Source organism: Epinephelus moara, chromosome 20 (assembly GCF_006386435.1).
Source record: "Epinephelus moara isolate mb chromosome 20, YSFRI_EMoa_1.0, whole genome shotgun sequence".
Classification (NCBI taxonomy): Eukaryota; Metazoa; Chordata; class Actinopteri; order Perciformes; family Serranidae; genus Epinephelus; species Epinephelus moara.
In genome coordinates, this window is record NC_065525.1 from 7,870,157 (window position 1) to 7,884,437 (window position 14,281).

The following is a 14,281-nucleotide window of genomic DNA, read 5'->3' on the forward strand; positions in this document are numbered from 1 at the left end:
TTATCAAGAGTGACACAAGATGTGCAACAAGTGCACCTTTTACACATTTATCACAGAAGGCACTTGATGAATACACTTTTACATAACTACACATGTGCAGAAATCAATATGTGAATGTAGAGTTGCATGCAGAAATAAAGTGTCAGAAGGTGACTAGCATGCTGCATGACTGTGTCGTGTGTGTTGAGGTCTGGTATTAATTAGATGGAGGAGGGTGTTCACGGTGTGACACTGCTGACTGGCCTCACAGCTCATTACATGGTGTCCAATCACAGCGCAGCCAGCGTGACTGCTGTTTATTTATACACAGAGCTGGAAATGGCAGAGTGTGGCCAGCACATTGTACTGCCACAGAGGGTCCCAATCAACACCATGCTCATATTGACACAGACATATACAAGCTCTCACATACATACACAAAGTAAAATGCTTGGGTGTGCAGTATTTTTAAAGGGAATTCTCTTTTTTTAGCCTAAATTGATACCACTTTTACTGCTGCAACAACATTTCTCTAAAGATCAATAAAGTTTCACTGCTTTATAATTGCTATTATAGTAGTGTTACATTTTTTTTTTTTAATTTTTTGAGTTTTATGGTCTTTTACAGGCTTTTCCATTGAGGCAGAAATATCATTCTAAGGGGAAAATGTGCAAGAAATCACAATATATGGTGCTTGCAGTTTCAGACCAATAAATTATTGGTCTTAATCTCAACACACAACCACGTCACACGGCTCCAAGAAGAATTCACATAGAGTGACATCAAAAATACATTTATTATACTATCAGCAACTTGAATCAACATTATGACATGTCCAGGCAAACATAAGCAATAGCACAATAAAACAGCTAAAATCTGTGTTCGACACATTTTCAGAGGTACAGCAGAAAACACAGGAGCAGTTGTTGAAAGTTTTATCAGTCAGCATTGTAGTAATGACAATGTGCTCATTGATATTAACCATGTGTTCCCAGTAGATCACTGTCTCCATGCTAGCTAACATTACAGGCCTAAGTGTGTATTACTTGGCAGTTCATCCTTGATTTCCAAGTGCAGAATTTGCCTTCAGTTGCTACCCAGGAAACATTTACAGTAGCAGTGTCACTTGTGGTGATATCACCTCATCACACATGTGTGGAAACTAAAACAGTAACATACAGCCACAGCAGCTACCACGTCTACTCACTGTATTTACAATACAGCAGATTTATATATGTCATTACTTTTTTTGCCATGGTGGCAATTGGCTAACAATGCTAGGATGATTAGCTAACATGCAGAATATCACAATTTGCTATGGGCCCCACTGTGGCAGTAAAAGGTGAGAGCAACACCAGCACTGTATCAATGGTGGACAAATGAAAACTTGTAGCTGCTCTGAAGCTAAATGATAAACAGTCTCAGATGGTTTTCAGTCAATGGCAGTTTTGTGTGGCAAGTTTCTTTAATTCTTTTTTCCCCACAGAAGGTGACACTGGTTAGAAATTGGAGTCAGTGGTATTCTAACGATACAAAATAAAAAGCTAAAATGGGTAACACTAGCCACAGTGAGTTAGTCTTTCATTTTGTTTGGAATGAATCCACTGACTGTTCATCTACTATAATAACACAGCTGTAAGTACTCTTTTTTACAGCACAGTCTTACTTTGAATAATGCTGGTTAGCTATCACTCAATGCAGTGTGTGCTAAAATGTTAGCATGCAACCCCAAACCTTATCAGATGCTACTGAGGCTACTGGGGACACATGGATTTGGAAAACACATTCTCCTCACCACATGGGTTAAAGGTCTAGCGTGTAGGATTTAGTGGCATCTAGTGGTGAGATTACAGATTGCAACCAACTGAAACTTTTCCTGTGTGCCAAGTGTGTAGTTTAACTACGGTGGCCGATGCGAAAACACACAACATGAATGGCCCTATCTAGAGCTAGTGTTTGGTTTGTCCATTCTGGGCTACTGCACAAACAACATGGTGAACTCCGTACAAGAGGACCAGACCTCCAGAAAGTGCACCTTTGAAGCCAATTTTCATAGGGGCCAAACAGTGTAATTACACAGTCACATGATGCTCTCTGGCCCAAAAAGACTTTTTTCCCATTGACTTAGAAGGCAAGAGACATCCGTAAATCAGTGAAAAAAATTTTTTTGAGTGCGAGTGCTGCAAAATGACTCATTTCATTATCAGGATTTTATCCATTCCGTCTGATCACTATTGGAAAGTCTAGAGGAGCTGCACAAGTGAATTATTCTATCCCCATTCAAGTTAATGGAGCACTGAACAGGAAGTAGCCATCCAGCCGGCAGATGTCTCTAGTGCGCCTGGTTTATGGGCCACACAGTGCAAAACAGTGCTTATCATTTGGGAAATTTTGTATGCAGCAGTTTGACTTTTTTTGGCTTCATGCACCACTGAGCAACTTTCACAGGAATGAATAGGGACCCGCCTCCAACTCTTTATCCAGTTCTCTTATACATTCATGAAGAGGACCCTGTCTGTATGTAGATAGAAACGACTCATTATAAATCCTTCACACTGGACCTTTAATCAGAAGGGTTATCCCATAAAAACTAAATGTAAATACAACTTTAATGACAAATTTCACTTGGTTGATAATTGACACAATGTCAACATAGCTAGACTGGTCTTTCCATCCAGGTCATACTAAAGACAAACTACCATCAACATTTAACAACAGATATGCTCGACAGAGAGCGTGCACTGGCCATGCAGAACACATATAAAAGGCATCAATGTAACATTATTCAGAAGATATTGAAAAGAGTGTAGAGATGTTGAGACTAAATGTAGTGCAAATGGCTCATGCTGAGCTAACAAGTACAATATACAGGTCAACACTTCAACCAAACCAGAAGGGTGTTGCAACATGGTCAAAAGTCACATCAGGAAAAACACAATGGTAGGGAATGAAGGGTGTGTAGCCATGGCATACACAGTCTAAAAATGTTTGGAAATGGACTTAGAGCACATGCAAAGGGACACCTGAGAGAATAGAAAGAGTCTATTATAAACTGTGTACAGAGGACAGGGGTTTGCAAGGCTTTCCATATGATTTGTATACTTTGTATGATTACACTGCATGTCACTCAGCTGTGAAAGAATGATTTACATTTACATTGGAGATTACTGCACAACACTGTATGCAAATACTTTGAATGAGCACGTTAAACAGAGGGTTGGATGTATGGGGGCACTTCAGGGTCATAACTACAATTATACATTTATGTTCCTCATGGACACAATGGTCACAATGCACAATTACATCTACTATTTATACATTAAAATTAAAGACACACAATTCACAAACAGCAGCACGTAATCAATTCTTACAACATACACATTAATCTGTACAGTATTTACAAAATGACTTCATCGATACAATAGATTAAAACCGATTATCAATCAGAAATGGGATTCAACCTGCTTTCACATTTACATTACCATATTTCATTATTTAAAAAGCACATACTGATATATTCTTGACAGTAAAGCTAGGAAGGATTTCTTGAATCTGTCACTGAGAAGTGCTTTGAATGAAGACACAATGCTACCCCTCAGTGGTACGATGAAGTAATACAATTAGGAAGTGTCACTTCACAGTTCAGTCACTCGTTTAATGTTAGCTTGATGCTGTTTGCACATGCTAGATAGATACACAGATAGATAAGCTGGACTGTCTTTAATCCAGGCCACATGCTTATAGCTATGCATCAGGTATTACAGCTCAACCAACTGAAAATAAACTACAACTTACGTCCATCACTGAAAACACAGATAGCAGTACAATGATTTTTATTTCCATGCAGATTTTTTTTTTCTGGATTTTTTTTTATACCCAGCAGGGAATGATTACCAGAGCAATCATTGCAGGCTCTGCATTAGTGTTTGGTATGGCAATTGAGGGTAGCATCAGAAGATAAAGATGTTAACTTTAATGAAAGGCACTTTGGATAGATAAGGAGTCTCTAATGGTCTTAAGGGTATAATCAAGTTTCTAATTAAAAAAACATTTAATTAATACCACTAGACTGTAAACTTGTGGCAGAGGGAAAAGGGCAAAAATGGGAGGGAAATAAGTATTATGATTTCTCTGAGTAAGTAATCAGAAGGAAGACTTTGTTGCTTTTTATTGTTGTTGAGAGAATGAGAAGATTGAAACCACTAAGTTAGCTAAGCATAAAGACTGGAAACCAGGGAAAACAATTAGCCTATCCAGAGAGAAATATCCACCTAATATCCACCTACCAGCACCTCTGAAGCTCATTAATTAACACAGAGATACTAGTAGGTGGATTTTTTTTACCTTTTGAACAGAGCCAGTCTAGCAGTTCCCCTGTTTCCAAGCTTCATGTTAAGCTGTCTCCTTACTGTAACTAGTTAACGTACAGGCATGAGGATGATATAAATCCTCCTGCCTATCTCTGCGATAAAGCGAATAAGCATATCTTTCAAAATGATGAACCATTTCTTTAAGAGAAGGCAATGTTTCTACAATTTTGAATGCCAGCAATAAGGTTAGGTGTTACATGTTATTATGTCAAAGCTGCAGTTGCTGTTTGTATTGCCAAATAGGATACTACAGTGTTACAGAAAGCCCAGATTAGTATTTAGTAGTTAAAGTGACAGTTAATCCCAAATCAAAATATTTTTCCTTTTACCTGTAGTGTTATTTATCACTTGAGATTGTTTTGGTGTGAGTTGCTGAGTGTTGAATATATCCGCCGTAGAGATGTCTGCCTTCTCTCCAATATAATGGGACTAGATGGCCCTTGGCTTGTGGTGTTCAAAGAGCCAAAAAAAAAAAAAAAAACACAGAAGAAAAGAAAAACTCAACAGCAATGTCACTTCCCAGAAATCATAATCTGGTTATTCAAGATAATCCACAGACGTAGTTGTGAGCAGTTTAATGTAGGAACTATTCTCTTTCTATCAAACTACATCCACCAACTGTATCACCGCACAGAAGGAATTGTGCATCTACTCATGGATTATCTTGAGTAACAAAAAATTGCTGTTGAGTTTTATATATGTACTTTTTGGTGCTTTGAGTACCACTAGCTGAGTGCCATCTACTTCCATTATACTGGAGAGAAGGCACATCTCTACAGCAAATATCTCTGACACTTGGCAACTCACACCAAAATAATCTGGAATGATACTACAGGTATGAGGAAAAATATGTATTTTGAATTTTGGGGTGAACTGTCCCTTTAACTTAAGTGACACTGGGATAGAAAACTGACCCGATACCACCTGAATAGCACATTGAAACACTATGACTTATTATTGCCATATACTATTACACCCCAGTCTGGTTTGAACTGCTGTAGACATTGATGTAAAACATAACAAAGCAGGGCGATACTTAGTACAGCGCTTCATCAGATGCTGTTAGATGCGATACGCTAACATATAATAAATGTGGTTACCATGGAAACACAGAAGAAAAACAGCATTGAGGATATATAATTTACACATCATGTGTATAATGTATAAATCCAGAGTGTCTGACACCATACTGAGGCTGTTTAGGTTTATACTGGATGGTTTCACTTTATGCTTTTAGTCCAGCAGGTCACAGACAGAGGCGTTACAGATATTTAAGTATGCATCGGCTAATGATGTTGTATTATTGCTGATACAAGACAGGGTGCAGAAGAGCACTACCAAGCTGGATATACAGGATTTGCTACAACTACGGCACAGTTCAGTACAGTAAGTTATGTTGTTTATCAGCAGTGCATCACATAAATGCAACAACAGTCAAACAAAGAGTTGGTCACTGTGACACCGAGTTGCCAAGAAATTGCTGATGTGTGTGTCTGTGCTGTCAGTCTGTTGTGTGGAGACTTTGAAATGCGGCCTGTCGTCCTCAAACTCACTCTGCCGCCATTTTCTCTATGTGGTCAGTCAGCAACTTGTACTGTTCTGCAAAGGGGTAAAACATTAGGGTTATTTTTGTGTCACAGGACTAAGAGTCCAGTTTCACCTGGTATTCCCACACAATTTTGTATGCGACTCTGTGATGTGCAAGGCAAAGGTCACATAACAGACTTAAGGCCCAAACACACCAAGCCAATGGTTGGCTGTCAGTCAAAGTATGGCCTTTGGTGAGCATCTACCGCCCTCATTGTCCCCTTACGACTTTTTTTTTGGTGTCAGCACTGTGGAGCCCTTTGGTGAATGAAATCACTCTGATTGGTAGTTCAGCTCAGTGCACGAGAGGATAAAGTCATTGAGCTGTTTGAGCAGAAATGTTTCCTGATGGTTTGTGTTATTGTTCACTGGCACACAGTAGATATGCTTTGATCTTTCAACACTTGATTGTGTTTTTAATGTGCTAACTGGCTAACCAGCATCAAGACGGTCTTCCGATTTCCCTTTTTGAAAGATGATTACAGACGACTGCCGCCTCCTGTTATGGAGTGGTATGTCATGCAAGTGCAGAACATACGTGCAACAGTGCAGGGGGCCTTGAAGTCTGTTTGTTGTGTTTAGGCCTAAGACAGCTGAAGCATCCTTGGCACACTTTTTGGGAGCGTTACTGAGCAAGAGTTCAGATAATCAGACCGAAATAAGACCTGCGTCAAAAACAACGCATTGGTGAGGGGCTGTTGTTTATAGTACTGGTGACACAATGAAAAACAATCTGGGAAGTCCAATTTGAGTGAGAGAAGACACATTATACTTGTTACATATAGTTGTTATAAACTTGAAAAGACTGTGAACTGTATATTACTGCACTGTGGACTTAGACCGTTAAACTGTTTTTTATCTTTTCTGCGTCAAGGACTTTTTGGGCAGGCCTTAAAGGAGCAATAAGCGAAATTCATCATTTCTAGATTGAAGGAATTAAAAAATTGCAATGTGAAGAACTAGAGGTGTAATTTCATCTGGAGTATAGCATGACCTCACACACCCTCTCTCTGTGTTGATCTCCAGCCCATTGTTTACAAGCCGGTCCGGCTGCGCATTCATGTACATTCATGTGAATCCCCCCCCCACCCCCCTCTCGGAGCCCTTGGCCCTCCCTCCCTATAAAAGGCTACAGCCAGTGAGCAATGGCAGCGCATATTTTCGAAATGAAATGGCAGAGAGCGGAACGAAACCGGGGCTAACCGGTGCTTCCTCCTCAGGCTCCACTTCACTCAGCTGCCCCACAGATCCGCTGCCTCTCCCACTTTAACCTCAGCAACAATCCGGAGCTAGCTGGGAGCGGCTGGCGAGGCGTTAGCCGCAGCATGACCGGAGGGAAGCACAGCCAGTTAGCCTCCGCTAGCTTCCTAACTAGCCCCAGCTCTCTGTTTGGATCCAACTGGAGTACTGAGCCCTGGTTTGTTATTCAGGTTAATGTGGGAAGAGGCAGCGGGTTTATCGGGCAGCTGAGTGAAGCTGGGTGAAGTGGAGGCTGCGGAGGAAACACCGGGATGGGTTAATGTCTGGAGCCTGAGTTATTAGCGGCTCGGTCCCAGCAATGGGTCAGGCGTTACGGTTGTATTAAGTGAGTAAGTTAGCCCGGCAGCCCAGCTAACATTTTCAATTAGCATTGTAAAATGTAGCCTCCCCGCGAGGCGACTATTCTAACCTTCATCAAAACTGTGAGGTAAACAATAGAAATATGTGATTCCTGTTACAAAGTTATCTACCAGGAATAGAGAAGCAAACTCCATCACCAGTATCTTCCAGTAGACCACTATGGGACCTTTTTTCAGAGAAAAATATGCACGGTAATCAATGGGGAAAGACACAATTTTTTGCTCCTGATTGAATTGTGCTATGAATTAACCATATGATGTTAGCACGCAAGACTAAACAAGTCTGTAGGGTCTTATTCGTAACACTGTCAGACAGTCAAAGTAATAATCAGAGCCTGTCAGTGACAACAATAAGCAATTTTAATGGACTTAACTGACTGCAGCCCTCGTGCTCAATACTGGCCCAATGTTGATAATAGTCTCCATAAGTCAGTTAGACATGTCACAGCTTTACATCTAACAATACCAAATAAGCAAATAGGAGCAGAGACTGGTCAAGTGTTTTCAAGTTAAATTTTTCCTTTAATGCTTTACCTTCATTCAGGTTCCCGATGACAGCCTGCTTCTTCAGGAAGTCATTGCAGAGCTTCTTGCTGAGCCCAAACGCCAGCATGTTATGAGTAAATGTCCTGAAAACAATACCAAACTCATCTCAGTACAAATTGAAATTATTGGACACTAAATGGTCTGTATTTACAATTTACAACATGAACAACAACAACAACAAAAAACCTTTGAAAGAAACAAAGTGTGTGCTCCAATAATAAATTAAACTCTGTGCTATAGTTAGAGTATCCAGTATTTAACAGGTCTTACTTATTGACTTTATGGTTAATATTCAGGTTCATGGTCTATCTATTAGTTCATGATTAACTATATAAAGACATATATAATAGTTTTATTAAAGCTGATGTTATCTGTCACTGGCACACACAGACATAAAGTTCTTTTAACAACCACCTTGTTCCCAAAATGTTGTAATACTTTATTCATCAATTAAAAGTATATGTCACGTATTCATCCCATTATCTGGAGCAGTAACTTGTTTTACCACTAGGAGGCATCCTTAAGCAGCCTGGTAAATCTCCTCTGAGCTCCAAACCAAAGCCTCTATGTGCGTTAATCTATTCTCTCGGTTCACAGACAACACAGTGACAGCTTCCTCACCCGAGTTGGCCGAAGGCGATGTTTTCATCGATTTTGGAGGTGTCGTCCCTCTCCTCCTGGGTCATATGACACCACTTCTCCCTGCAGCACACAGACAGTGGGAGTCAGGCTTTAATTCCAAAGTCTCCACTTGACCTTCAGCTTCTCTACAGTAACAGGCCAGGGGTGGGTGTCAAAAAAATATCACCTGTCGCTGTCATGCTGACTTTTTGCAGCGATACCAAAGGAATAAATCACATAAAACTTCAAACTGTTGGACAACCGGATCTTTAACTGTCCGGTAGTCTGTGAATTTTTGAGGTTAAAAAACATTACTATTATCTGCCTGAAAAGAAAAATCCATGACATCCATCCCTGTAACTGCTCATATTGGAATGGGATGCAAAAAAAAAGGGATATGATTACACATAAAACACATAAAACAATACGAGGCACATTATCCAGCCATCAGCAAAAGAATAAAACAACAAATGATTCATTCACAAGGAATCATCATAATTAACAAACAGATGAAAGGTATAACTTTGCAGTGTGAATCGCTGTGAAAACAAATATTATGTAACCTGAAAAATGTTTCCATGCCTGAACTCACCAACACCACTAAGGTCATGAGGTATGTCAAAAGAAACTGAGCTGTATACTTAGTATTTTTTTGTGCTGTCCTGAACTTGAGCACAATGATACAGCTACTGTAGGCCGATGACAACATAGAAAAACCTCCCACATATTCTCACTTTCTTTAATCCCATCTGCATTCTCTGCCTTTATTTTTTGGTTGGAATGCTACCTGACCCTTTTTAGTCTGGGTTGTTTTGGTGTGAATTGCTGAGTGTTGAACATTTCGGCTGTAGATATGTCTGCCTTCTCTCCAATATAATGGAACTAGATGGCACTCGGCTTGTGGTGCTCAAAGTGCCAAAAAAATACATTTGAAAAACTCAACAGCAATGTCTCTCTCCAGAAATCATGACCCACTTACTCAAAGTAATCCTCAGACCTTGTTGTGAATAGTTTCATGGAGGAGCTATTTTCTTTCTACCAAAGTACATCCGCCAACCATATCACTGCGCTGAAGGAAGCGTGCATCTACTCATGGACAAGAGGCTTGTGCTCATGACAGCATGAGATATAAACAGTGTGGGCGTTCCTTTTGACTGAGCTGTAACGTTAGCTAGCTCAGTGGTGCTTCATGTACATGCACACTTCCTTCTGCGTTGTGATACTGTTAGTGGCTGTAGTTTGGTAGAAAGAAAATAGTTCTTCCATGAAACTGCTCACAACAAGGTCTGTAGATTATCTTGAATAACCGGGGTGTGATTTTTGGAAAGAGACATTGCTGTTGAGCTTTTCATTTGTATTTTTTTTATTTTTGGCTCTTTGAGCACCACAACTTGAGTGTCATCTAGTCCCATTATATTGGAGAGAAGGCAGACATCTCTACATCAAATATCTCCAACACTCTGCAACTCACACCAAAGCAATCTAAATTAATAAAACAGAACTATATGTAAGAGGAAAAATATGTATTTTTGATGTTGGGGGGAACCATCCCATTTTCAAATTAACAGTGGGTCTAATGACACCTTCCACATCACATAGAGCATTATCACATGACTCCAGTATTCCTGTTGAATCTATTTCCAGCAGCAGGCGACTGTTTTCAGCAAAGAAAAATCTCTAATAAACCCACTGTACACTACCTGCCCAGAATCAAACAGTAGACAGATAAAGTAGGAGCCTAGCTGATGAAAACTGGAAGGAATATAAAACTTAAAATCATTAAGTGGTCACAAACATGACTCTCACATGAATGCCAATGTTGCTTTGTGTTTGCTGATTGTGAAAATAGGGTATAACCTGTCTGCTAACACATTCACCATGACAAATTTATAAGGTAATAATGTGTCAGTGTTGGCAAGGTGGCAAGAAAATAAATTAATGCCAAAGCAGCTTCTGTAAAAGAACAGGGTCACTTTTGTAGCACAGTTGCTCAAAACATTCTTGGCATTGTACGTTTCGGTAAAACATGAATACATTACATTTGCACTTTTCATACGAATCATATTAACATTACTAAAGTGACGTAGTATATGAGCTAACTTTGTCATGAGGAGGTGGAGGGGATGGTGGATGGTGTCACAGCTACAGGCGAGATGGGCACCAAGCTGCAGACCACTGTTTGAGACCAACAAATAAAAAATCTGGATGTTTTTTAGTGAGTCATTGCTGTGCTTCCTGCATTATATTAATGCTTCCAAAGCTTCAATGAATCTGCTACATAATAACCTAAAAATGTAACATATCTATGGTTTGCAGAAACATACAATGCCAACATTTCTGTCTGAGGATTGGGTTGATTTTTGACTCTTTTGTCCAGAAAAAGCTGTGTTGAATGTATTACAAAGGATATAACTGATCCTGTAGATTTGGCTGTACAATGTAAGGGAAACATTTACTGTACTATAGGTTCTCTATGAATATATTAAAATAACACCACATCTACCAATAGCATATTTACCAAGGTGTTGGCAGGAATGATTATGTACACATCTCCAAACTTCAACATCAGCATATGGCTGTGTTCAATTGTTTTAAAGTTGATATTTCTATTTACGGCATGTGCAGCATATCCCTGCAATCAATCTGCAGTGGAAACATAGAAGCATGCAAATATGGTGAAAAAGAGAGAGCAAAGGGAACATGCAGTAGGAGGGGGAGAGAAAATATCACATGCAATGAGATTAATGGTGTGAACGTGCAGTGAGCTGTGAAGAGGCAGAGAACACCTTCAGACTGCAGTGATCTGCTGCCTCTGTCTCCTGCTCCAGATATAAATACCATCCCAGACATTATACAAGGTCTCTTTACACATTCAGGATATTAACTGTGTGGGTGTGGTGCTTTTACTCCTCAAAGATAGGCACAAAAATCATTTCAACAGCAGCGTGATAGAACACCAAGGTGAATCACATCACCACACCATGCCAACAGAAGCCAAATGAAGGAAGATGAAATAATACAGTAAAAACCAGTAAGGAAGTCATACAAAGCTTAACAACAAAATAGGGTGCAGTCAAAAAAAAAAAAAAAAAAAAATATATATATACATACATTACTCAAACACAATGATCACACACACAGTAATCCTATTATAATTACAATAAAACCACATCCAAATTATAATTCTAGTGCTACGGACATCATTGGTCTGCTGTGATTAAGCAGATTATATCTTTTAATTTATACCAAACACAGTCCCACAGACTCCTGTCATCCAGTCTGGGGATTTACCATTTGAGACTATCCTGTCCATGTTCACTAGAGCGCATCTGACAAGCTGCAAAATAGACCCAGGGCAACTCCCAGACCTTAAGCCTGACCCTTCAGCACAGGGCTAAACACCAAGCTGCTCTCACATCAACCCACTCTAGGACAATGTGTTTCTGTCATCTACCGCGTCTCTCAATATCTCCCTCAGCTTTTAATGCTTTTTATAACCATTCTGGAAGCTGCCTCTGTTTTACTGTGATGCTCAGTCTCACAACCATGTGAGTCTGGAGTGTGCCACTGCACACTAGTACCATGTTTAATTAAAATCAATTGATAAACTAAAAATTGAGTAATCTAAATTTCCTAATGACACATCAATGAACTGATTAATTAGTGATCGGATTTTAAAATGGATTTTTATTTTTACCTTCTGAGTACATTTTATTTTTAATGCTCTATTTAAATTTTATTTTGTTATTCTATTTGAATTTTCTTTCATACTCTATTTATTCTTTGTATTTCATTTAAATTTTATTTTGATATTCTATTTAAATTGTATTTTTATACTCTATTTAAAAATTATTTTGACAAATTAATTACATTTTATTTTTATACTACATTTAAATTTTACTTTGATATTCTATTTGAATTTTATCCTTTACTCTATTTAAATTTTATTTTTTTTTAAATCTATTTTAATTTATTGTGATCTTCTTTTTTAATTATTTTTTTGATATTTTGTTTGAATTTCATTTTGATTTTCTATTTATTGTATTCAAACTGACAATTCACTTGTTTCCTGCCCTGGCATTTACAGTTTCCATTTTCTGATTGCTCTAATTTAAAGATGGCTTTCTTTAATTTAAAGGTACTCGGTGAAGTTTTCTTGTAAACATTTACTGTTTCTCAACTAGGCAATGTGCATATTTTTGATGCCCAATCAATATTTTAAATGCATTTCCTTCAATAAAATAGATAGAGAATAGATATTTTGATACCTGAACTGTTAACCTCCATGTTTCATTTATAGTAAGTCTCTGTCCCTGCTTTTGTAGTCGCATGGCTAAACAGTATATTGCCATGAAACCACCTTCTGGGCTGTGTAGCCCTTCCCCCACATGAACATGTATAAAGGACATAAACATTGCCCCACAGCAGGTTTTAAATGTATTAATAGATTATAGTTAAAACATTGTAAAAGCCTGTAATTAATCTGTAGGAAAGCTTCAGACTAACAGGGCTATGAACAATTTAATTTTTGATTTTGAACTGGGAGTGTTGGCTTCAGTGGCACCGCCAAGGGCTGGCCAGGGGGGTCATGGCCACCCTGATAGAATTTTGACAATGTTTTACACACACCACAAACCATCACTAGCTTCTAAGCCTTCTAAGCTACTTGTTGCTCGCTGTGTAAATCCTCAATACAGCTCCTCATGCTCAGACTATGACCAAAAAGGGAAGCGCCAAATACACAAAACATTCCAATTCATCACAAAAACAACTATCGAAAGAAAATGCTGTTTTTATTATCACCAAACAATGTCTACACAGGACCTCCATGATGGTACCTGTTTCTATAGGATTTGTGATACAATGACAAAGCCCCTGCCCTTCTTCTCCTCTTTTGCTTTTTCTGTTAGTCTGAGTAGTTTTTTAGGGCAGTGGACAAATACAAGGACAGACCTCTCGTCTTTCTCTTCATCCTGCGCTCCCCTGCCCGGCAGCAAGGCACAAGAAGACAAAGGGTTAAAGTCAACATGCGGAAAGAGGGAGAACAACAACAACAGCTTGTAGAAGAGAAGAGAAGAGAAGAGAAGAGAAGAGAAGAGAAGAGAAGAGAAGAGAAGAGAAGAGAAGACAAGAGAAGACAAGAGAAGACAAGAGAAGAGAGGCTGTGGGGCATCAGGAGACAGTAGTGGTTCAGACTGTGACAGTTGTCTTTACATACAGCTCTTTGCTGAAGCCAGCAGTACTCCAACCTTTATTTAAATTCCCTCAGACGGATACAGTGACACAGGAGCGCACAAAAAAACAACACACTTATGTTTTAAAGATCATAGATGTTTTCCACAGTCCATACATACATTATGATACATTTATTTTAATATATAGTTTTTAAAATTATTTATCTGTTTAGATTCACACTCAGACTCACCTCGTGGTTGGTGATCTTTTCTTCCTCTCACAATGGACAGCATCAAAAAATGCAGCATTCCAAAACCTTAATGTGTGCCTGGCAGAGAGAACGGACGACATATTATTGGTTGCCTGCCTTCCCTTATTCACCAA

The 14,281-nt window shown here is 39.0% G+C and overlaps 1 protein-coding gene across 2 annotated transcripts in view; it reads right to left on the reverse strand.

Annotated features, from left to right (window-relative positions):
- Nucleotides 1-1,257: 1,257 nt before the first annotated feature.
- The window catches only part of kiaa0513 (KIAA0513 ortholog), a 34,819-nt gene continuing 21,795 nt past the window's right edge, over nt 1,258-14,281 (reverse strand). The window contains exons 9-13 of one of the 2 annotated variants that reach the window (XM_050072401.1): nt 14,148-14,225; nt 13,676-13,705; nt 8,723-8,803; nt 8,090-8,184; nt 1,258-5,948 (exon numbers count right to left, since the gene is read on the reverse strand). In XM_050072401.1, the coding sequence (XP_049928358.1) occupies nt 5,899-5,948; nt 8,090-8,184; nt 8,723-8,803; nt 13,676-13,705; nt 14,148-14,225 (334 nt within the window). In that variant the 3' untranslated portion in view covers nt 1,258-5,898. The remainder of the gene's footprint in view (nt 5,949-8,089; nt 8,185-8,722; nt 8,804-13,675; nt 13,706-14,147; nt 14,226-14,281) is intronic. The other variant, XM_050072402.1, reaches the window with a different exon arrangement.